This window comes from Cryptomeria japonica, chromosome 11 (assembly GCF_030272615.1).
Source record: "Cryptomeria japonica chromosome 11, Sugi_1.0, whole genome shotgun sequence".
NCBI lineage: Eukaryota > Viridiplantae > Streptophyta > Pinopsida > Cupressales > Cupressaceae > Cryptomeria > Cryptomeria japonica.
In genome coordinates this window covers 535,538,556-535,561,735 of record NC_081415.1, presented here as the reverse complement: position 1 = coordinate 535,561,735, position 23,180 = coordinate 535,538,556, and the positions used below count along the sequence as shown (strand labels likewise).

The 23,180-nt window shown below is 36.5% G+C and overlaps 1 protein-coding gene across 1 annotated transcript in view; it reads left to right on the top strand.

Moving 5' to 3' along the window:
- LOC131066475 (calcium-dependent lipid-binding protein) overlaps positions 1 to 21,932 on the top strand; it is a 154,748-nt gene extending 132,816 nt beyond the window's left edge. The window contains exons 9-11 of the mRNA XM_058001244.2: positions 232 to 457; positions 819 to 983; positions 21,354 to 21,932. Of these exons, the coding sequence (XP_057857227.1) occupies positions 232 to 457; positions 819 to 983; positions 21,354 to 21,665 (703 nt within the window). The 3' untranslated portion in view covers positions 21,666 to 21,932. The remainder of the gene's footprint in view (positions 1 to 231; positions 458 to 818; positions 984 to 21,353) is intronic.
- The last annotated feature ends 1,248 nt before the right edge of the window (positions 21,933 to 23,180 follow it).

The window sequence follows — 23,180 nt, the reverse complement described above, 5'->3', positions numbered from 1 at the left end:
TTGCTACTAAAATATAACTTATGCTCCAAGATCCATGTTTTAGAAAATATGGTGATTCGCATCACTTTCTTTTTTGGGCACTTAACTAAAATAATGGTTTAGCACTTGTTGTAAATGACTGTGGTTAATGTTATGTCCTTGAACACTTTCTGCAGTTAAAGCAGTTGAATTTTTTTCTGTGAATGTTATTAGTTTGAAAATGATTGTCTGGCTTGTTTTGGAATTATGCAGTGAACTTGAGCTTAAACCACAAGGCCGGCTTAATGTGACAGTAGTAAGAGCCAATTCATTGAAAAACATGGAGATGATTGGAAAATCTGATCCTTATGTCATCTTACATGTCCGGATTCTCTTTAAAGTGAAGACAAAAGTGATTGATAACAATCTCAATCCTGAGTGGAATGAAACCTTTGCTCTAGATATTGAAGACAAAGAGACTCAATACCTTATTCTTGAGGTTTTCTCTCTCTTTCTCTCTCTCAGGTTATATAGAGACATTCAATTTTTCTATTTTTTCTATATATATCTAAATTGATATTGCACTTGATAAATCGGTATCATTTCATTGCATTATTATTGTATTCTACTGTTTTATTGAATCTTGAATACATCTAACAACTGCCAATTTCTCTCAATAATTTGCTAGATGTGATGTTTTATAGCCTTTCAGTGCCTTAAAGTCTTAGACTCTAGAGTTCTTGCTACCTAGATCTGTTAGATACTAGACAGCTTAACTACTGAGTGCCAACTGTTTTCAATAATCCAGGATAATGTTAAAGCATCAGGCAGTTATTGAAACATTTGAATTGACTTTGCAGGTGCTTGATAAGGATATTGGTCAAGATAAGAGCCTAGGTATTGTTAAATATCCTTTGCTTGAATTGGAACCTGAGAAGTCAAAGGAGGTTAACTTGAAACTCTTGCCATCTCTTGACACTAATAAGATCAAAGACAAAAAGGATAGAGGAACAATTACTATCAAGGTCAGTGCTGCACCATTCTTTTTTTTTTTTTTGCTAATGCATAAAGACATAAATAGGCAGACAATGTGGATCTGAATCATCTGATGGTACCATATGCTTGAAGCAGGGTTGATATTTATCGTATTTTCCCAAAACCATTTCTAGTGAATGGAGAATTGATAGATAGGACCTTGAAGTTATCAAATTAATAAATGTGACATTTTTCCATGATTGCAATTTCATTGGGACATCTTTATCTTTGATCTTGCCAAGGAGTGGATTGATGGTTTTCTATACATATCGGACTTGATTGATACAATGGTATCTTCATGTGGATTTTCTATACAAAGAGAGAATTTGAAACAAATAGAAAATTTATTGAAGAAAGTTTATTGAGAAAAGGATAGTTATGATTTTTGTCACAGATTTTGTTTATTACTGTTTGGAATATTGTGGAAACATATTCTCAAAGTATATAGAAATATTTTGTGAGTGTTATAACACTTCTAGGCCTAGGAAATATGTGATGTCCCTGATTAGGAATAGGGTCGGCTCTTTTGCTCTCTAGTGTTTGTTTTTAATAATTGAATAAAGCATAGAAACAAGACTTGGACTCGGCACGGACTCAGCAAGGGTGACTCAACTCGGGACTCTTGACTTGGCAAAAAAACTCGGCGAAGACTCGGCAGGACTCGACAAAGTGAAAAACCCAAGAAATTTAGAGATTTTTAAGGATTTAAAACTTGTTTCATGCACCCTTTTATTTAATAAACTTTAAAGGCACAATAACATCATCAAATAGAAGCTAATTTGATCACATACACAAGTATACATCGATCACATAAGTGTAAATGCAAATTGTAGCAAATATAAAACTTAGATATATAAATATTGTCAAATGTATACAAAACTCATGGAATATAAAATCCATGACATCAAATGTTCCACACAAATATCAAAGCAATAACTACAAGTCTATGGCTTAAAGGAGCCTGCATTCCTCCTACGAAGGCATCTAAGGTAGGTCCTAGATGATTTGGCAGCCATAGTCTCCACCCATGATTCCAAGGCACCCTCACCAACATTAGTTGTGCCCGTGTCTACTCGTGCTCTAACCTCCTCCTCTGCCATGGCTACAACTTTAGCCTCTCTATTTGCTTGGTCAACCCAATCAAGGTCGTTGTCACTAAAGACATGATCCATAGCCTCAGTGATCCACACGGGCCGGAAGTGGGGGTTTAGGGGCTATGCTCCCGAGTTTTTTTTATAGGACAAAACATCAAAAAATTCCCTTTTTGTCATTTTTTGAGATTTAAAAAAAAAAATTCAAGTCTGGCCGAGTCCAGACATAAGGACTTGTTGGGTCCGAACTGAGTGTGAGTTCCTAGAGTCACCAAGACTCGCCCAAGACTCGGACGATTTCAAGTCCAGGCCCCTGGGACTCGCCCAGGGTCACCCGGCTTGGGACTTGCTGAGTCCTGGCGAGTCTAGGAACTATGAATCACAATAAAGTATTAAACAAATAAATAAAATTATTAAATAATTTGTTATGTCGTTTTCCTATCAAGCTGCCATTGGGGCGGTTATTCCTGTATCGACATTCAAGGGAACTTGTATATATTTAGGGGTTGTTGCAAGGAAGGGTATGGAAGATTTTTACACCAATTTGTATTAAATGAATGCAGTTGAGTTGTTGGATGCCAACCCAGGAGTTCGGATCAGGTAGGATGCCAATCTTGCATGATCAATCTTTATCGAAGCTTTTGCCATTACCTAGCATTAATCACTTAGATGCAAACCTAAGTATTGGAATTGGAGCCATCATAAGGAGATAAGGAGATCAAACCTGGTTTCAAGTGACAAACCATAGCTGGAGTGGGACACAATTCTTTTGTCTTCAACATAGTAGTATAGGTTAAGCGCATCAAGGAAGAGTTCATGGGACTATGCCAACTCAGCAAGAAGGGTCCTCACGTGGAACTATCATGGAGATTGATAGATAGGTTCAGAATGAATTTGAGTACAAATGTTGATGCATCATTTCTAAGGCGTTGTGTATATAATTGAACACCTCTGAAGTAAAGTCAATATCTGGGGGTGGATTGCAGGCAGCACCCAATGTGATAGGAATGGGAATCTGTAAGTGTTCACAATTGATTCATCTGGAATTCCTGTTAGCTTATGTATTAAATCTGTGAACAGTCATTTGCAATTTGTAATAAGTTTTGTTTAAAGTTTGAACAGATTGGAAACACATCTCTGAATGGTAATGTCTGCCTGCGAACATTACTACAAAAAAATGTCATTTGTAATTTTGAGTTGAAGATGTTAATCTATTTGAGAAGTTTTGGAATTGCAAATGTTTTCGTAACTGGTTATTTATCTCAGTATTTCTAATTGAAAATTTAAGGAGGATATTTCGGTGGTATCAGAGCTTGGCATTCTACCAGCCTGTGTATTGATGAATGACAGGGATCATAGATACATGCAAAGGGAAAAGAAGAAGGCAATGGGTGATAGGGAAGAGACAAATCCCCAAGAATTTATTAGGGAGATCAATCAACTAAATCTTTTCAGAAGAGCACACTACCTACTAAGAAATCTCTTATGCAATCAAAGAAATCTTTCCAGAAGACCACACTACCTACTAAGCCAAGCCAAATGGAGGTATCTAAGAATGAATTGCGAAGGAAAAAGCTATTTTTGACATGCAGGGAATCATGGCAACCTAGTCATATGTGTTTGGGAAAGGGATAAATACACTATATACAGGTAATCTTCGATGAGGATACTGAAGATGCAGCATGGGAAAGTGTGGAAGATAGACATCCAAGTTTGAAGTTGCTCGAGGACAAGCAACATCTAGGATGGGTGGATTGTGATGTCCCTGATTAAGAATGGGGTCGGCTCTTTTGCTCTCTGGTGTTTGTTTTTAATAATTGAATAAAGTTTTAAATAAGTAAATAAAATTATTAAATAATTTGTTATGTCGTTTACCTGTCAAGCCGACATTGGGGTGGTTATTCCTAGACCGACATTAGAAGGAACTTGTATATATTCGGGTGTTGTTGCAAGGAAGTTCATGGAATATTTTTACACCAGTTTACATTAAACGAATGCAGTTGAGTCCATGGATGCCAACACAGGAGTTCGGATCAGGCAGGATGCCCCTAGACCGACATTAGAAGGAACTTGTATATATTCGGGTGTTGTTGCAAGGAAGTTCATGGAATATTTTTACACCAGTTTACATTAAACGAATGCAGTTGAGTCCATGGATGCCAACACAGGAGTTCGGATCAGGCAGGACGCCAATCTTGCATGATCACTCTTTATCGAACCTTTTGCCATAACCTAGCATTAATCACTTAGACACAAACCTGAGTATTGGAACGGGAGCTGTCCCAAGGAGATAAGGGGAACGAACCTGGATTCAAGTGACAAACCGTAGCTGGAGTAGGACGTGGTTCTTTTGTCCTTGACGTAGGAAAGTATAGGTTAAGCGCATCAAGGAATAGTTTGTGGGACTGTGCAACTCAGTGAGAAGGGTCCTCAAGCGGAACTGTCACAGAGATGGATGGATAGGTTTAAACTGAATTTGAATACAGATGCTGATGCACCATTTCTAAGGCGCCGTGTCTCTAATCAAACACCTCTGAAGTGAAGTTGATATCTGGGGGTGGGATTGCAGGCAGCACCCAATTTGATAGGAACGAGAATCTGTAAGTATTCTCAATTGATTCATCTGGAATTGCTGTTAGCTTATGTATTGAGTCTGTGAACAGTCATTTGCAATTTGTAATAAGTTTTCTTTAATGTCTGAACAGATTGGAAATGCATCTTTGAATGGAAATTTCTGCAACACTATTGATATCATTTGTAATTCTGAGTTAAAGATGTTAATCTATTTGAGAAGTTCTGAAATTGCAAATTTTTCTGGAGCTGGTTATCTATCTGAGTATGTCTAATTGAAAATATAAAAAGGATATTTTAAAATACAAGTTGGTTGCCTCATTGTGTATCCACTTGTTTCTCTTTTACATATTGGAATCAAAATTAAAAAATCCACTTGTTTATGAGATTACTGATAGTGGTCCATAACGGGAAAAGTTCAAAAAATATAAACACCCAAGCAAGAGAAAGAGCACAAATTTGTCGAGATTTTAAGAGACACCAAAAGAATATACTAAATGGAATCACAATACAAAATGTGAATATGGATGCTTAAGTTATGCATAGGTAATTCAAGTGGATTTTACACTATAACAACATTCGTAAAACACAACTCAGAGGGCCAAATGAAGGTGTTATTAACATACCAAGCCTTCCAGGAAGAAGGGCTTACCACCCTCTGACTCTGGCTCCCTCAACACCCCTCCTCCCCACAGCAGCTCCCCAAAGATTCATTAGCTCCTACAATGTGCGTGACAAGGAGCTTTGTGAAGATTTTTAAAATCTGGTCATCAATCTGCACAAATCTGAAATTCTGATGAACTTTAATATGCTTCATCATAGAATGCGCAACTGGATCATGAGCAACATGAAAAGAGCTCTAATTTTTGTAGAAAATAATACTTACTATTTGCATGAAATACTAAGCTTCCCTAACAATTCATGGTCCAAAGCCACTTCCTGTATTGCATTCACTGCTCTATTTTTTACCTCAGTGGCAGACAATGAGCATAACCTACTAAATACTTAACACACTCTGGAGTAGTACTCTGAATGTACCTCAGTCTCTTCTTGGCTTCTTCCCAATGACTACTTTGTGCTTTTGTTTAAATCTGCATGAGACCATCTGCAAAGGAAAGATCTAATTAAGTATACCTAATGTGCATCAGCATTGCCCACTAAACACTTATCACCAATTATAAAGTGCAGGATACCTATCTGAGTATTACCCTTAATTTACCTCAATTTCCTCTTGGCTGCCTCCCAATGACTGCTTAGTATTGTGTATAAATCTGCATGCAAGATTATCTGCAAAGGAAAGATTTAATCAAGTATAATAGACTTTACCACAAGTTGCCTGTACAAAGTAGCATCGACTCATGGTATATAACATTTAGCTGTTGACTTAATACTTTTTTGGTATGAGGTAGAGGCTGATTTGTACATTGCCATGTTGAATTTCTTGAACAAAACAAGTGCATACTTAGGCTTTGAAATGAAAATTATCCTCATCCAATTGCAATCTTGAATACCAAGGAAATTGTGCAGTAAGCCAAGATTCATCATCCCAAATGTCTTCAATTTAAATTTAAGATTCTGTGTCAAAGAATTACTATCCACTATGATCAAATAATCAATATAGAGAACCACAATCAAGATAGGAACATTTGCATTCTTAACATATATATCATGATTGCATTTGTTGACTCTGTATGATAATCAATCTCTTTCATACTATGCTTGGGGAGTTTGCTTCACCCCGTAGAATGACGATCAAAACAGCGAGACTAACTTAAAATCGCTATGATGAACAAATTCCTGTTATTCTTTCATTTAGATATCCTCTAGAAGGTCACCATTGAGAAATGCACTCTTCATATTCATCTCTTGCACCTTCCAACCAATTTTGGTTGCAAGCATAGTGTTGAGACTTGGACTTGACAAGCCATTTTTTGACTTGGCCTTGGATTTAACACCAAAACTTGGCAATCGAAAATATATAAATATATAAGAAATGTTTTAATGGTTTTTTTAGTTTAAATTGCAAGTTGATTTTCTAATTTTTAAAAGATTTGATCAAGTTTGATAAATGAGACTCACGAGTTTCAAAAACTTGTGAGTTCTGATAGATTTGTTAGTTTCTACTGTCAAACTTCACGGAATTTGTTAATGGAGGCTGCAGACTTGCTGAGCTTGACTTAGACTTGGATCCACAAGTCATTGCCAAGACTCACCAAGTCTCAATAGTATGGTTGGAAAAGAAAATATAATTCACACAAACTCTATTTTTAAAAGAGAAAGTACAGTTCAGACAAACTCTAGTTTGGCGATACCCCTGTTTTGAGAACTTCTTTTGCCATTAGTTTAACCTTGTACCTTGTAGTAGAGATATTTGAAGTGAACTTGATTTGCATATCCACTTGCCCTTCACAATCTCTCTTAGAATATGGTACCTGTTTACTAGCTTTCCTTCCTTTGTGCACTACAACTCTCTAGTCACACATTGCTTAACTTGTATACCAGCTGCCTACAGCAGCGAACCCCTAAGGGCTGTCTTACTTGAAGTGCACAAGGATTTGAAAATCCAATGCTTGTCCTATCATTTAGATCACACACACAACCATATCAATGCAAACAACAAGAACACATGAAGATATTGCATGATACTCAAATGCTTCCATTATAACATCTTAATAACTGAATATATAGCCATGACCTCCCTTGTCCAAGGGGCAGATAAGAATAAACATCCCTTCGTCTCTTTTCTCTTCTTGAAAATGTATGGCAGAATACTGGATCAATCTTTTCAATGACATGCTTATAATGAATAGGAAGCTTGTTTATAAAGGCATTCAAAACTCTCTGTTATAACATATATTAAATGAGCAAACATACTTACTCGTGCAAATAATTAATTACCACTGCAATTATTAAACAATTGCTTATTTGCTGCTTAATTTCTTTTCCTTGGGTATGGGTATGGGTACGTTCAAACTTCATACACACACACATACATATCTATAGAGACTTGGGCAAGCTGTGCAACTGTAGCATCTAAATCAGCAACCTTCAAAACCAGCTAGGAGAATAGTAATGGTGAGAATGCAAGTTTTTTATTGAAAAATGAGGTGAAATGACAAAAAGAAGGAAAGGTAGGGCAAAACTAGGGTTGGGGGAGCATTTTCAATTGTTAAATGTTTTTTTTGACTTGTGGGGCCCTTTTTTGGATGTCCACGGTGCCGGAAACGCTCACGTTCACTTGGTTTTGTCTAGGATTTGGCTTGGGCATTAGGTTTGAACCCAAGGCAAACCTAGGGCCGAACCCGAACTGAACCCAAACCCGAACCTGTACCGAGACCCAAACCCATGATTCCGGTAAAATAACTGCATTTTACATTATTAAATGATTTTCTCAATGGCTCAACTATGGTGTGAACATTCTATGAGCACAAATAATGTATTCTATCCTCATAATGCTAGAAAAATAATCTACTGACACGATGGTACCATTCCACAGTGGGCATAGGGCTAGGGTCAGTCTGACACCGTACGTGTTGACATAGGCCGAGAAGACAAATGTTGTCGTAGGTCAAACCTACAAGTGACAGGTGGATTTGTGGACCCCACCGGCCCCCACTAAATATTATACAATTTTTTTGAGTTTTAAATAAAAATTTTCTCAGCAAGTAAATTTGACAAGGCCACTGAATACATTTTTAAATTTTTTTTAAATTTTTTATTTTTGTGACTGACGCCTCTTGTCAAGTCGTATGGCTGTATGGTTAAGGCTGGGGGCATTTTTTTTTGGTTTTTTTTGGTTGAAAAAAGGTTGAATTTTATGTCATTTTTCGTTTCTTGGGCCATTCTGTATCCAATGTTTCAAGTATGGTAACTCTCCTATTAAAATTAGAACCTGATACATCATCCAAGCTTTCGAAACTATCCACTAACAGTTTAAATATCTCTTTCATTTTCTAATTTTGGTATGGAGCTTCAGGAGCTGTAATTCTCAAAATTTCGCATAAACAAGAAGTAGAAACCAATTTCACCTCATTATCTTTGTTTCTCAACAATCTCTGCTTACCCTAAGAAATCATTGTAGGAATCATGGCTACTTGTATTACCTAGATGGTGACTGATCCACCATGTTCAAACAATCCTCTGCTTCCTTTAGAGTGCTGAGGAGTAAATCCTTTAGTTGAGATAGGTGTTAGTTTGTCTCCTATATTGAACTTTTTTTTAACCAACTCATCATCTCTTAATGATGCCATAGTCAACACTATGAAGGTCAATTCTTTGAAGCTTAACACCACCAAAATCTGATTCATGCTACTGCAATAAACCCTCAACACCACAGGTTGGTAGGTTCTGCTCCGATTCCCCTAAATGTTTTTTGCACTCTTCCCAATGGACATTATGACAAACAGTTTTTGTGCATGCCAAGATAAAGTTTCGTTTGTCTTTGGTGTATTGCTGATTGCGAGTTTTCATATAATACTAACAATGCTTGATTCTCATTCAGTAAAGATGCAATGAATTGATTCACAAATAACATTCAGACTTTATATATCATTCTGCTGTATGAAAAACTTAAAGATAATGGATATATTGCTCCTCAAAAAGGCAGCTTACAAAAATTGAATAGTTTAAACCCCGACCTTTAATTTGTAAGCTTAATGACTGAACAAGTTTGATGAAAACAAGTTCAACAATTAGTTACATTATAGCAGCAAGCTTGAAGAAAACATTCCACAACTCAACACCACAGATCAGAATTGACAAACAACAACTTAGTCCTCATAAATAACCCTGATTCGCTTCATCTACAACAAACCTGATTTTGAATGATGATCAGATTCAGAACACTTTCAGGGCAGTCCCCTAGCTTCCTATGCCTGTTTGCTGCATCTGGGAGACTCGACTAGCTAATAAAAAGATGAAACTATCACAATACTGTTCTAAGATAAGGCATATGACTGCTACAAGGCTAAACACCTCTGTTGCAACCCTTCAAATACAATAAAATGTACTGAAACAAATGTAGAATCATTCACAGCTTGCTTGTTAAGTCACCCCTAGCTTGCCAAGGGTATGGTGGCCAAAGAAAGACACAATATTTTGCAACTTTTGCCCATCACTGAGTTTTCCCTTTCACCTAGTCCAAAAACATACTTAAAACCCTCAAACTCCTGGCGTTAAGACTGATAATGACTATAATCTCAGAAATTTGCAGAACTCATCATCTATCAACACAAATATCAAATCTTCAAATTTTCGGCATTAATGTGTACCCTGCCTGGATTTGCCTCTCAATCTGCACAACGAAATGAGGGTTTTAGTCCCCGCTTGAAATCTTCAGCACACTGTCGATACCTTATATGGAACTGCTTTGATGAAGATAGAGGATTTTTGTCCTCAGCTTCAGTCTCTCAGGTTTCCATCCTTCAGGTATCCATTGGGGTTTGCATGCCATTGGATTAAATTTGCCCACAAGCATCAAACTTTTGAATGAACCTAAACGAGCCCCCTTAGCCCTCTTTTATGAACCTTCCCTAGAACTTTCCAGAAAATACAATTTAAAAGCACTTTATAATTTAAATAAACCTTATTGTTCCCAAAAGTAATTAATTTCTTTTAATTCCCTTTACAACGAGTTATTACACCATGTTACTTTTTTAATATTTTATAAAATTAAGCAACCTTAGTGAAAGAATCTGATTAAAGCTCAATAATTCACCCGAGTTGCGGAAACTGCCAAAAAGTATTAGAATTGAAATCTGACCATACTGGAATGATATCAATGATGAATAATGAAAATCGGGGTTGACCGGGTGACTTACTATAAATAGACGCATTCTGCTAGAATCTTGGAGAACACACGAGAAGCCAGAAATTATTTTGGAAAGTGTCATAGGAGCCCTCAAGACCAATTGAGTTCATTACCAACAACAAACATTCCTTCTGACAAGGTTGGAGCTCACCAAGAATTCCAGAGTTAACTAAAATGCTGAAGTGATCGAAAATAGGAACATTACAAGTTCGACTTCAAATAATTCTGAGTTGAGCTTATTAACTTATTATGTCTTTGATAAACTTTGGACAAGCTTCCTGATCCAGTGACAACTCATATTATCACGCGTGTTGTTATAATTATGAAATGCATTGTTTTTTAAACTTAAACTATCAATTTTTTTAATTTTATCCTATTAGCTGACCCACTGCTGTTCCCAAATTCATTTTTTCTGTCCATAAAACGCTGTCCCTGTGGCACCACCCCCCCCAATCCCAGAAGCTCGGAGAAAATTTGGGAATTATGGCCAAATTATAAGCAAACTGATCACTAAGAACTCTTGGTTGCTGCTTTTCTCTAATTTACCTTGCACTTTATACAATTCCCACAAATAACCAAGGCTTTGCGTTGAATTCGTATACTGATTGCTGGATCAGCTCAGGAGTGAAGGCTGAATCATTAGCAAAATGAATGTTAATGATTAATCAATTGTTTATGGTATGATATAAAAGTATCTCTAATCTATAGAAACTATATCCATTTTCTCACGATGTGTATTATAATTACAAGTAAATAACTTTTCAGAACTATATTTCCATACATATGTATTGATGTCATACACAATTGTCTGTTTAGATCCCATAGCCCATGGTCTTCTATTCTATTGATTACATTATATCTATGATACACATTTATAGATGAGATGAAAATTCACTCCTCATGGCAGCATCTTCTTGTTGCAATGTTTTCTCTCTGCGAGTAGGTATGGTGGATCCACCCTCTGCGAGTAGGTATGGTGGATGTCATGTGAAAGGCTTCATGATTGAGCACTTGTGCTTATTCAGCCTCTGGGAGTAGCCATGGTGGATGTCACTATGTGACTCAGATATTGAGAAGGATTCCTCCCTAGCTAAGAGGGAGTGTTAATGTAATAGCGTTGGTCGGTATCCTTTAGGACCGACTAAATTGTCTAATTGGCCTTTATCAGCCTTAGCCAATTTAGTTATGCCGATTTGCTTATATCTGCTAATATGCCGACTTCATATTAACCCGATCTTGTTAACAAATGATGATAAAGTCGTGTTAAATTAAATATGATAAAGTCTTAACAAAAGGACGTGCTGATTAATAAAGAGGCGACTTATGATACAAGTCGTGTTGATTGGCAAAACGTGTTTGATATATATGATTCATTCACTCCATCACCTTCAGCGTTGGGTTGATTTATTAAAGCAGATCATATTCTTTGCTTAGGAAATAATCTATCATCTTCAGCATACAAATCGTGGTCTTCTTTGAGTTACGATATCTCTATCTTCCACAGATCCCTGAGACACACATCAGTGACATCATAGACTGCAAGTAGATTATTCTTATTGCAGATCGAATTTACTTCCTTCAGATTGTATGTTGAACTGAGTTGATACTAGCTTCAAGGGGTGAATCAAATTCATTGTAAAGACATCTTGTGCATAAATAAAACAATAAGGAACTTCTTTGCTGGGTTTTTCACCTTCAAGAGGAAGGTTTTCGTAGGGTATACTTTGTGTATTTGTGTGAAATTTTCTATCTATTTAATCTAATCATTAAATTTAACATGGTATTAGAGCCACGGTGACAGAAGATCGTGATCAGATTCTAAACAACTTCCATGTATTCTCTCCTCTCTCTCCTGTGCAGTATCTCTAAGTCTCGAAAATGGTGAACGAACTTAAAGTCGAAGATAGACTTGAAGGCGCATCTAACTTCACCTCATGGAAGTTTAGAGTGCTCATTGCACTTGAAGAGAGTGATCTTCAATTCATAGAGGAAAAAGATTTATCCGAACCGGAAGATCATGAGGAGAAACTACAATTCAAGAAGAATGCAATCAAGGCAAAGAAGATATTAATCGACTCCGTAAGGGATCACTTCCATGTATTCTCTCCTCTCTCTCCTTTGCAGTATCTCTAAGTCTCGAAAATGGTGAACGAACTTAAAGTCGAAGATAGACTTGAAGGCGCATCTAACTTCACCTCATGGAAGTTTAGAGTGCTCATTGCACTTGAAGAGAATGATCTTCAATTCATAGAGGAAAAAGATTTATCCGAACCAGAAGATCATGAGGAGAAACTGCAATTCAAGAAGAATGCAATCAAGGCAAAGAAGATATTAATCGACTCCGTAAGGGATCACTTGGTGCCTCTCATCTCCAAGATGACAACTGCAAGAGACATGTTCAAGACCTTGGAGGGTTTATATGAGATTAACAACGTAAGTAGGGCTCTTGCCTTGAGACAACAACTCCACCAGATGAAGATGGCAAAAGGAGATTCAATCATCACCTACTTCATGAAAATTTCAGAATTGAGAGATCAACTATGTGCAATTGGGGATCAAGTGATAGATAAAGACCTTGTTATTCTAGCCTTGAATGGTCTGCCTCATTCATGGGAGCAATTTATTCAAAGCATAAGTGGAAGGTCAAAATTACCTAAGGCTGATCGACTTCGTGCAGATTGTATTCAAGAAGAATCAAGATTGATTGCCAGAGGAATCGTCAAGAGTTCTCAAAAAATGAAGATACACATGTTCTCGCCACTCAATCTACTAAGAAACAAAAGTATTGGAAGAAGGGCAACTTCAAAAGGAATAGAGATTTCAAATCAGATTCTGCACTTGATTCTAAGAAGAGGAAGAAAGATCTATCTCGCATCCAGTGTTTTAGATGTGACAAGTTTGTTCACTTTGCAAAGGATTGTTTAACAAGACCTAATCATTAAGGAGAAAACATCAATGAAGTCTCATCTCAGAAGGAGGTTGGAGATAACTCCAATGGTTTTCTTTTCATATCAGCATTGTCAAGCAATGTTCCTACGGACAATGATACATGGTTAATTGATAGTGGAGCCTCTCGACATATCACTGGTCATTGGGAGTACCTTTCTGATTTAGTGGAGAAAGAGTCACATCTCCAAGTCATCATTGGGGATGATGCACGCTATGCTGTAAGAGGAATTGGTGCTACATCTCTAAAACTTGAATCAGGAGTTTCTCTACACCTAAGTGATGTATTGTTCGTACCAGGGATCAAGAGGAACCTAGTATCCATTTCAGCCTTGGAGGATAAGGGATATCAAATTGCATTTTCTGAAGGAAGAGTTCTTGCTTGGCCTAAGAACTCCAGCATCAAGACTGCTCGTGTGATCGGAAATTGACATGAGAGTTTATACAAACTCTCCACTCTCCCAGTTCAAGCACTTATTCATGATTCTGCAAGTTCCAGCGAACTCTGGCACAAAAGACTTGGACATCTTCACTTCAAGGCTCTTCCGTCTTTGGAGAAGATGGTAAAAGGTATTCCTAAACTCATTCATGTAAATGATGGTACTTGTAAAGGTTGTGCTATGGGTAAAAATATTAAAAGTCCTTTCCATAGCAGTGAAAGTAGGTCTAAAGAAATACTAGATCTTGTACATTCAGATTCATGTGGTCCAATGTCAATTCCATCTCTAAGTGGATGTTTGTATTATGTAACTTTTATAGATGACTACTCTAGGAAGACTTGGATTTATTTCTTAAGGTCTAAAGAGTTCGATGAAGTCCTAGGTAGGTTCAAAGAGTTTAAAGCTCTTGTAGAAAATATCACTGGAAAGAAAATTAAAATTCTAAGGTCTGATAATGGAGGTGAATACACCTCGGATAGCTTTCGTGATTTCTGTATTGAGGTAGGGATCAAGAGGGAGTTCTGTGTTCCTTACAACCCTCAACAAAATGGGGTTGCTGAAAGGAAGAACATATCTATAGTTGAAGCTGCAAAAGCTATGATTCATGATCAAGACCTTCAAATTTTTCTATGGGCAGAAGCCTCTAGAACAACAGTGTATGTTCAAAATAGATGTCCTCATCGGATATTACAAAATATGACTCCTAAAGAAGCCTTCTCAGGTATCAAGCCTGATATTAGTCACTTGAGAATATTTGGTTGTCCTGTGTATGTTCATGTTCCCAAGGACAAGAGAACCAAGTTGGAGCCTTCTGGCAAGAGAGGAATATTTGTTGGCTACAGGGAAACCTCCAAAGCCTACCGTGTTTACATTCCTGGTCAAAAGAAAATAGAGGTTAGCAGGGATGTCACATTTGAGGAAGATGTTGCATTCAGAAAATCAAAAGGCTCATGCATGGAGATAGATGATGAGACTCCTCAAGACATGGATGTTGACCACACTCCTGAGGTTCAGAGGGAGTCTACAGAATCTGATATAAGCAATGATCCAATTGAACCCTTGGATCCCACTGATGGGCCTAGGGATATTGTTGTGTCTCGAAAGAGACCTCTTTGGGCACGAAACACTATGCAGGAAGCAGAACAGTTTGCTGCTCCTAGAGGCACATTTAGGGAAAGCAAAAGACCACAAAGATTCTCTGGTTATGTTGCATTAATGTGTAATCTTATTGAATTTGAACCGTCTAGTATAGAAGAAGCTTCAAATCAACAAGTTTGGAAAGATGCAATGGACGAAGAGTATCAATCCATTCTCAAGAACAATGTGTGGGATATTGTGCCTAGACCAGAAGGGAAGTCTGTTGTATCTTCCAAGTGGTTGTTCAAAATAAAACATGCAGCTGATGGCAGCATTGAAAAGTACAAAGCTAGATTTGTGGCTCGTGGTTTCTCTCAACAAGAAGGAATAGACTACGAAGAAACATTTGCCCCTGTTGCTCACTATACTTCCATTAGAACCATCATTGCTATTGCAGCAGCTAAAGGATGGAAGTTGCATCAGATGGATGTAAAGACTGCTTTTCTCAATGGCATGATTGAAGAAGTCTACATCGAGCAACTTGAGGGGTTCGTGATTCATGGGAAAGAGTCATGTGTGTAAATTGAAGAAAGCCCTATATGGTCTTAAATAGGCTCCTCGGGCTTGGTATGAAAGAATTGATAGATACTTAGTGGGTTTGGCTTTCTGCAAAAATGATGCTGATCCAAACCTTTACTTCAAAGTATTCAATGGTGATATGTTGATCTTGGTACTTTATGTTGATGATCTATTTATTACCGGAGAAGATCATCTCATTAATAGATGTAAGAAGGAGTTGACTTTAGAATTTGAGATGAAGGACTTAGGACTTATGCACTTCTTTCTAGGGTTGGAGGTGTGGTAAAGGCCAAATGGGATTATCCTAAGTCAAGGTAAATACACCATCGACATATTGAAGAGATTTGGAATGATTGATTGTAAATCCATGTCCACACCCATGGAAACTAACTTGAAGAATTTAAGGGAAACTGCAGCTAGTTCAAATCTTGTGGACCCTACTATGTATAGGCAATTGATTGGGTCCCTGATGTATCTAGTTAACACTAGACCAGATATTTGTTATGCAGTGAGTGCACTTAGTCAGTTCATGAGTGAACCTAGACAGATACATCTAGTTGCAGTCAAGCATATCTTGAGATACTTGTGTGGCACAGTTGGATATGGCTTGAAATACTCTTTCATTATGGACCTGATTCTTGAAGGATATTCTGATTCTGATTGCGCAGGGAGTGTTGCTGATCGGAAGAGCACTTTTGGTTGTTGCTTCAGCTTGGGATCTGCTATGATTTCCTGGTGTAGCATGAAGCAGTCTTCAGTAGCTCTGAGCATTGCAGAGGCAGAATACATTGCAGCATGTGTAGCAACTCGCGAAGCAGTGTGGCTTCGTAAGCTCCTTGCAGGATTGTTTGGTCAGTCATTGGAGCCTACCATCATACATTGTGATAATCAAATCTATGTAAAGCTTTCAGTCAATCCAGTATTTCATGACAAAATGAAGCATGTAGAGATTCAGTACCACTATATCAGAGATATGGTACAAAGGAATGCTGTTCAGTTGAGATTTATTTGTATTGAGGAACAAACGACCGACATTTTCACCAAGCCTCTTGCGAAAGTGAAATTTGTGCATTTTCGAGAGAGGGAGTCTCAGCATTAGTGATTACTTGATATGTGTTATAATGCATTATTCTCTGTGAGAGAAGTTTGAGGTGCAAGCCCTTGTCATGCATTCTTCTCTGTGAGAGAAGTTTGAGGTATCAGCCTTTGTTGAGCATTCTTCTCTGTGAGAGAAGTTTGAGGTATTAGCCCTTGTTATGCATTCTTCTATGAGAGAAGTTTGAGGTATCAGCCCTTGTTCCACCCTCTGCGAGTAGGTATGGTGGATCCACCCTTTGCGAGTAGGTATGGTGGATGTCATGTGAAAGGCTTCATGACTTAGCACTTGTGCTTATTCACCCTCTGGGAGTAGCCATGGTGGATGTCACTATGTGACTCAGATATTGAGAAGGATTCCTCCCTAGCTAAGAGGGAGTGTTAATGTAATAGCGTTGGTCTGTATCCTTCAGGACCGACTGAATTGTTTAATTGGCCTTCATCAGCCTTAGCCAATTTAGTTATGCCGATTTGCTTATATCCGCTAATATGCCGACTTCATATTAACCCGATCTTGTTAACAAATGATGATAAAGTCGTGTTAAATTAAATATGATAAGTCTTAACAAAAGGACGTGCTGATTAATAAAGAGGCGACTTATGATACAAGTCGTGTTGATTGGCAAAACGTGTTTGATATATATGATTCATTCACTCCATCACCTTCAGCGTTGGGTTGATTTATTAAAGCAGATCGTATAAGGCAGATCGTATTCTTTGCTCAGGAAATAATCTATCCAAGGGTCGGTATAACAAACATCACGCCTCTGTCCTCAGATCGGTTATGCTTTAATCAACACGTCTTATAATTATGAATTAGTTAACATGTTTTATAATAGAATCGATTCACATCTTAATTGATTCATTTACAAGATGTTTTAATTATTATTTTATCACAAGCATAATATAAACTAATCTGTGTAACTAAATTGTCTAAGGCCGATTAGGCCAATTAGACAATTTAGTTGTCTAAGTCGGCTTAGTAAAATACAGACCGATGCTATTACTTCAACACAAAAGTGTCTAGTCCAATCAGATACAAATATTGAGCTAAAGGGCAACTTTTGCAATATGTACTTGCAAAAATTAATGATTCATGAATTCCTTTCAAACTTAACCTTTTAACGGCCTCTAAAAGATTCTCCATATTCTTGTGAAAAAAGGAGCCAAAAGCCAACTATTTTAATGTATTCAAGATGGAATTCCATTCAATACTGCTATAGGTCTTATTAAATTTCATGTGCAAAAAGCAACAATTAAGTTAGTTCTCGTAGCTACTTTTTGTAGGATACAATGCAAGTGAAACAGGATGTCATCCACCTATCATTTCTATGCTTTTCATTTAAATATAAGCTCCAAACCCAATTCTTTCTGATAAAATTGCATCTCAGAAACCAGTTGTACATTATGTACTTGGCTAGTTGGCAATGATTAATTGCATGGTTGAAGATAAGTTGTAACTATCTCTTATGTCAAACATGTTAACTGCAGCATATGGTTCTTTTGTGACTCTGCTTACTGTTGCAAAGGACAAATCTAACGAGTCAATTGGAATGCTGGATGAAATGCTCATACTTAGTTTGCTGGCAAATTCCCAAAACCCTTTTTAAATCTAAGGAGATGGATTTTAATTAGTCCAAAAAATGAGTATGCTTATTTTTTGTGTGCATGGATTGAAGTATGGCCTTTGGAGTGGGTATATCGAAGTGTCATCATTCAGTAAGTTTTAAATTTAGGTTGGAAGCTGTGCTTGCTAGGAACCAGACATGCTATTCTTCAGAAGGATATTTGGTTTTCAGAATAATACCTTACTATTGGATCTCAAGTCAATATTGTCCTATTTCCTTAAAAAAAGGATATCAAGAGAAAAATGATGTAATTAACAGAAAAAAGTTAAATTGAATTTCAAAAGCATTAAGATTTCTGACAAATTCCTATTGGATGTGAAGCAAATTGGTGCAAGATCTGCCTTGGGCTGTCCCTAACAGACTTTCTAGTCTCTGAAAGCAGGTATTTTTGCCTCTTGCATCTCTCCAGGATGGCTGGATTTGCAGGCACTTCAAACACATGCTCAAGATCTTCCAAACTGTAGTTTCAAACCCTGGGTTTAGCAGACCACAATTTTGATTCAGACTCTGGGATGCAAAACGAGGCAAAAGATGAGGAAATTAAAAATATGTATAAATTTAACTAGTATGCAAAATGCTGTTTAAAAACATGAGAAATGAATTTATTGAAAGCATAGCTGGTAAAATTATTAAAAGAATTGTCCCAGCAGCGATGCATGTGAGGAGACAATGGGTGATGGATATCCACATCTCCAGATCACTATCATCCTGAAAATGAGAACCAGGGAAAATGGTATGTTTATAAAATAGATTGGGCAAGAGAAAGCAGGAGTCACCAAAGTGTTCTTAACAAGCAGGATGCATATTGTTGGAATCCCTCCAAAGAGCATTCCTAGCATGATGGCATCAAATCCACTGCAAATAAAAACACATTGAAAAGAAAAGAAAAAGAAATTAATTTGTTTATTTAATTTTTTTTCCTGTAAATTGTCTAGTTTCTGGTGATTACTCTAAGAAACTTGAGATCAAACTAGCAAATACTTGCCTACCAAGTTTTTGGCGAGACTCACCGATCCTTGTTGGCTTGTGAGTACTCAATGATTATTAAGTTATGATTGAAACCTCTGCTCAATTTCTACTAAACTGTCGTGTTTGGCAAACTTATACTGGCAAAGGTTTCTGGTGACAAAAAGTTTCTGTACATGTCATGTCAGGTTTGCTTTTTACTCCATGCAGGTGTGCAGGGCTGTGGTCCAAATCAAACTTTGTGCCAATTTAGGTTCAGAAGGTCCTATCAGTATAATTTAAAAAATTTCTTGTCTACTTTTGGAAACAAATTGGATTATCAAGTTGAGATAGGGGATAATGAATATGACATGTTATCGAGGGTGTTGTGATAAGATCAGTAGTGAGCTCCATGATGAGAGGTTTCTAGTTTGCATAAACATACTGTGAAGCTTGATTTGTTCATTCATAAATCTCATCACAACATTCTTCACAGTAGTTTACCTTTTCTTTAGTACAACAAATTTCTAAGCTGAGGGATGTGGTACAACTTGCATAAAACAAAATTTTCTAATATTTATGGAAACCTCAAATTGAATAAGTTACGATGTCTGATTTTCCCATGTTCTGTTGTGCTTTCATCAACAAAGCCCAGGTATGCTATTCATTGTTGTATAGTTTAACAGCACAGCTTTCCGTAGATTTCTTTTTGTGTATAGGAAATTAGGAATTGCATTTAGTATATTACTGTGTCAAGTAGTATTCTATTATAATATTTTTCCATTTATCTTACTCAGAGAAAATTTTGCAGCTTGGAATTTATTTAGATTGATTGGGAATCAAGGTGGTTATATTGTTGACTTATTTATAATTTCTCTCATCTCATTGAAGTGTAATTGCAAATGTATCAGGATTTAGATCCTAGCGACGGTTTCAATTTAATTGCTTCCAGAATTTAATGATCTTGTAGCTGTAGCTTTGGATATCACTTGGGCATCTCCATGTACTGGGTGATTTTCATACATATTCAAGCAATTTGATTATATGCTACGGCTAGGAATCACTCAAGGCATGGAAGAAAATTGATATGGTGAATATGCTTTCCAAATTGCAAAAAACTAAGCATGGGGATTTGAAAAATGGTCTGTCTCCTGACAGGGGTAAGTATTAACCAGTAAGAAATCATATGGTGAGGTCTTTATACAACTTGATGTGGGGAAACTTGGAACGGTATGAATTGCCCTCCCAAACAGGCTACTAAATGACTTGTGTGTGAGTTCATGCACTTATAGGTACCTAAGTTTTCTTGAGGCTTCAGTGAACAGAAAATTTGTGAAGTTTAATTTGTAGTGGAGATGCGCTTCTGTGAACAGAAATCACTAATATAGTATAATAGCTACTTTTTGGCAGGGATTGAACCGATAGGCTATGTAGCAGCGTATCATTCTAATTAATTTTGGGATCAGCCAATCTTTAACAATAATCACCAATTCTTAAAACTCACTCTTGTATTGGCTTTACTAATCATTATGCTTACCATTTTTATGGACCTAGTTACCTCACCTAGTCATAGGGTTCTGACCAGCCTTGTGTCTACTTGTTTATGAGTATGAGGGAATTGGAACCTGTATCAGCTTCCTCTGCATATTACTTATTTGGAAACATGCAGGGAAGAGTTGTGTCAATTGCAACAATGGTTACTAACTTACTTGGAAATAAAGAATGTACACATCTAGAGTTTAGTTGTTCCATAGATTATTATGTATCAGTTCCATTTTTGTTTGGATTTTGGAGTTTTGTAGTTGTTGGAATTTTAATCTGCTTTTTAAATTGATGTTTCTGTATGTATCCCTGCTTTAAATTTGAACGGCTTTGTGTTGTCTGTTGTTTCATTGACAATTCGCAAAATATTTTTTGAGATTTCACTTTCATAATTCAAACCAATGTTCCAAAATACTAAACTTCTGAGTTCAAATTTCAATTCCTTTATGGTCTTAAAAAATGGCGTGCTAATGGGTTTTATTAATCACTATTGTCTCTATACACAATTATCTAAGGCTAAGTCATTTGTTTCTGAATGTAATGATGTAATTGGTTTTTCATTGGTTCAAATATAAGCCAGTTGAAAATTTGTTCTCAAACCCACGTCAATTGTTTTTCTGACTCCTTGATAATGCAGGTGCATTATCATGAATATACCAAAGAGGAGCAGCTGGCAGCATTAGAAGAAGAGAAATTAATATTGGAGCAAAAGAAAAAACTAAAGGAGGCAGGTCTCATTAACAGCACAGCAGATGCAATTGATGGAGCAGTGTCATTAGTTGGAACTGGTGTTGGGGGAGCAGTTTCATTCGTTGGATCTGGAGTTGGATTTGTTGGCACTGGCATTGTTCAGGCTGGTCGTTTCATGGGTAGAACTGTTTCAACCCAATTTGGTAATTCTTCAAAGAAGAACAGTACGCCTTCACAGGAAAATGGAACAAAGATGTAGGTTATCCAGTGCTTTTTGACTTCTTATGGTTCAGATCATGTTGCTTATGGAGTGTAACAACTATGCAATCATCACATGTTTTTATAAGATTCCTCGTGTCAGTACTTCAGATATACCAGTTGGCATTCGTTAGCCCATCTTTTGAAAGTTGCATAATATTTATCAGCCATTGGAACATTCTACTTCTTCTATGTTGAGACAATGGCTACAAGATTTGTCTGTATCATATTGAGCATTTTTTAATCTGTATCATCCTTATTTTCCGTACATCATGCCTTACCTTTGAACAACTGTATCTGTGTGTTAATTTTTCACTCATTCTCCAATAAGATATATTAGAAATATCGAGGTCTGCATAATGTGCCTAAAACAATACTTTCAAGCTTAGCTTAAAGTAATATTGCTGATTGTTTATGTAAGCACTGAAATTAGAAAATAAGAAATTAAAAGGCTCAAAGATACAAATATAGGAAATTAAATGCTAATTCCTACTTCACCAATTTCATTGCAAACCTAAAAAATAATGTTTTGTTTTGAAAGTATGTGATGTTTGATCTGTGGAACATAACGCTTTGATTTGAACGAGGATCGATTTTGATATAATAGACTTGTATAAAGATTTTAGTAAACTACAAATTAAAATTTTTCCATTTTGAGTCATGAAACGATAATAACAAATTATTTTATTTAATTGATGGATAATTGTGGATATAAAGTTTACGTTTGAAGATTGAGTTGACTAAAGGAAGAAGTTTCTAAAATGAAGAGTTCATTTAGGAAGAAGATTATGTTTCTAAAATGAAGGAAATGAAGAAGAGTTAATTTGCGAATGAAGAATAATTTTTCTGAATGGAAATAAAGAGATGGCAATAAAAATAATAAGTGGATGATTAACTCATAATAAAATATTATTTAATTATTGGATAAAAAGAAATTATTTGAAATTGGGATTTAGTCTACAATTAATTAAATAATAAGATATTATGTTATTAAATAGACAAATCGAGAATCATTATTTGATTATTAATAGTGATGTGATGAATGGATAAATGATTAATGATATGTAGGAAGAATATTTTAAATTTTTAGTGTCTAATTTCATGTAGCAGTTGAATTATTATCTGATTTGATGCATACAGGTGTTAACTGGTAATAAACAGCATTCCAGTTAAGCATTTATGTTTCAACACATTTTTTTAAGGGCATCGGTTATTCTTTTGGCCCTTTTGGCCTGTGAGTTCTACTTATCTTGTGATCAATCAAACTCAAGTGTCTCAAAAATCTAACTAGTCACCAAAACACAGCAGGATCAAGGCCTTTTGAGCATCTGGTTTTAGATAGAATATTGAAGTGTGGTTTTAAAATCTTCTTCATATTTTGGAAATTCTAGCCTTAGAAATACGATTGTTATAGAATCAAACTCAAGGCTCGAACATCACTGTTATGAACTAACGTGATGCAGTGGGTGGAAAGTTCTAAATAATGCTCAGACAAATATGAAGTTGTATTCTTTTT